The sequence below is a fragment of the Colobus angolensis genome, unplaced genomic scaffold, assembly GCF_000951035.1.
Source record: "Colobus angolensis palliatus isolate OR3802 unplaced genomic scaffold, Cang.pa_1.0 Scaffold300, whole genome shotgun sequence".
Taxonomy (NCBI): Eukaryota; Metazoa; Chordata; class Mammalia; order Primates; family Cercopithecidae; genus Colobus; species Colobus angolensis.
Window position 1 is genome coordinate 104,961 of NW_012116267.1, and position 2,239 is coordinate 107,199.

Genomic DNA, 2,239 nt, shown 5'->3' on the forward strand with positions numbered 1-2,239 from the left:
CCCGGCCAGTATTACTATTCTTACTTCACAGGTGTGACCTCTCAGTGCCTGTCAGCGCCCAGCTCACACTGCCTTACCCTGGTTCCTTGGGTGCATTTGCACCTTGTCCCCGTGTGGAGCCAGTAACCAGCTTGCTCGCCTGCACCTCGCTGCCTGCCTCAGTAGCCTTGATTCGTTTAGAAATAGGGTCTTATTTTCATTTGCCAATTCTTTCAAAGTCAAAATCCTTCTTATTCCTAAATACCAGTGTTTTGGCTGGATCTCTGCTGTCTGCTAGCAAAGCTCTCCACCTACCTGCCAAGACAATAAACTGCCTGCTGCCAGACAGATCCAACGCTCGACCTGCCTGTCTTCTGTTGCCTCATGTAGGGATCTTCCCAGATCAGTAGTGACCAGCCCTTGCTACACCTGAGAATCACGGAGGCCCTGCTTAGCTCCAGCCAAGAGACCTCACGCCACTCAGGCTGGGCCACGGCATCCATATTTTTATTTTTATTTATCTATTTTGAGACTGAGTTTCGCTCTTGTCACCCAGGCTGGAGTGCAATGGTGCGATCTCAGCTCACTGCAACACCTCTACCTCCCAGGTTCAAGCAATTCTCCTGCCTCAGCCTCCTGGGTAGCTGGGATTATAGGTATGCGCCTGGCTAATTTTATGTTTTTTGTAGAGACGGGGTTTCACCATGTTGGCCAGGCTGGTCCCAAACTCCTGACCTCAGGTGATCTGCCCGCCTCAGCCTCCCAAAGTGCTGGGATTATAGGCGTGAGCCATCATGCCCGGCCTTATTTCATTTTATTTTTGAAATAGAGTCTCGCTCTGTCACCCAGGCCAGAGTGCAGTAGCATGATCTCAGCTCACTGCTGAGACCTCCACCTCCCAGGTTCAAGTGATTCTCATGCCTCGGCCTCCCTAGTAGCTGGGATCACAGGACTGCACCACCACACCTGGCTAATTTTTGTAATTCATTGAGATGCGGTTTGGCCATATTGGCCAGGTTGGTCTCAAACTCCTGACCTCAAGTGATCCACCCGCCTCAGTCTCCCAAAGTGCTGGGATTCCAGTCATGAGCCACTGCACCCGGCCAGCATCCATATTTGTAATTCTTCCCAGGTGATTCCACGGTGCAGCCAGGGTGGAAAACCGCTATCCTATCCTCCATCAGTGGCTCTCCCCTGGTCTCCAGATGTCCCCATTTCCATACAGACTAGCCCACCACAGTAACTGAGCCTTGACTGTCCAAAAGGAAACCTTATTGTAGTTCAGGAATCGCTCCTTGAGGCCAGTGATTTGGCCGCAAGGGTATGGGAGGAGCTCACGACTTCCTAAGTCTCAGTTAAAGCGCTGCTGAAAAAGAATAGCAAAATATTTTATACCTCTCCTTCAGCACCTATTCCAGACAGCATCTTCGAAACATTAAAAGCCACACGCTTCTTCTGCATACTGTACACACGCAGTACCCTGAAAAAAGAACATGTCTGATTTACCACTTCTAGTAAATGAATCATGCTTCACACAGAAACAACTTATTACCAACAGCCTATTACCACCTCAACAACTTTCAGTCTGCAAAAGCCTTTACCAATGATATTCACAACTGGGTAATTAAGAAGGAAGCAAGCATTAACAACCTAAAGGATATTACAGGCTGGGCGCAGCGGCTCACGCCTGTAATCCCTACACTTTGGGAGGTGGAGGCGAGTGGATCACTTGAGGTCAGGAGTTTGAGACCAGCCTGGCCAATATGGTGAAACCCCATCTCTACCAAAAATACAAAAAAGTAGCCGGGTGTGGTGGTGGGCACCTGTAATCCCTGCTACTCGGGAGGCTGAGGCAGGAGAATCACTTGAACCCAGGAGGCAGAGGTTGCAGTGAGCCGAGATCATGCCACTGCACTCCATCCTGAGCAGCAGAGCGAGACTCTGTCTCACAAAAAAAAAAAAAAAAAAAAAAATTTGGTAAGTCACATTACTCCCACTAGCTAATCAGATTGTTTTTACTGATGACTGTCTGAATAAAACACACTTATCAGAAAATAAATGGTATTTAGAATACAGCAGGAAATTCTATGAAAAATAAACACTAACTCCTCCCTACCACTTTTATTCCAAGGCCATCTTATATTCAATTTGTTTTAATTAAAAGTAGTTAGAGGCCGGGCGCGGTGGCTCAAGCCTGTAATCCCAGCACTTTGGGAGGCCGAGACGGGCGGATCACGAGGTCAGGAGATCGAGACCATCC

The 2,239-nt window shown here is 48.4% G+C and overlaps 1 protein-coding gene across 1 annotated transcript in view; it reads right to left on the minus strand.

Moving 5' to 3' along the window:
• Positions 1-2,239, minus strand: part of CHAF1B (chromatin assembly factor 1, subunit B (p60)) — a 29,479-nt gene that overhangs the window by 16,029 nt on the left and 11,211 nt on the right. The window contains exon 6 of the mRNA XM_011950052.1: positions 1,375-1,459. Within this exon, the coding sequence (XP_011805442.1) occupies positions 1,375-1,459 (85 nt within the window). The remainder of the gene's footprint in view (positions 1-1,374; positions 1,460-2,239) is intronic.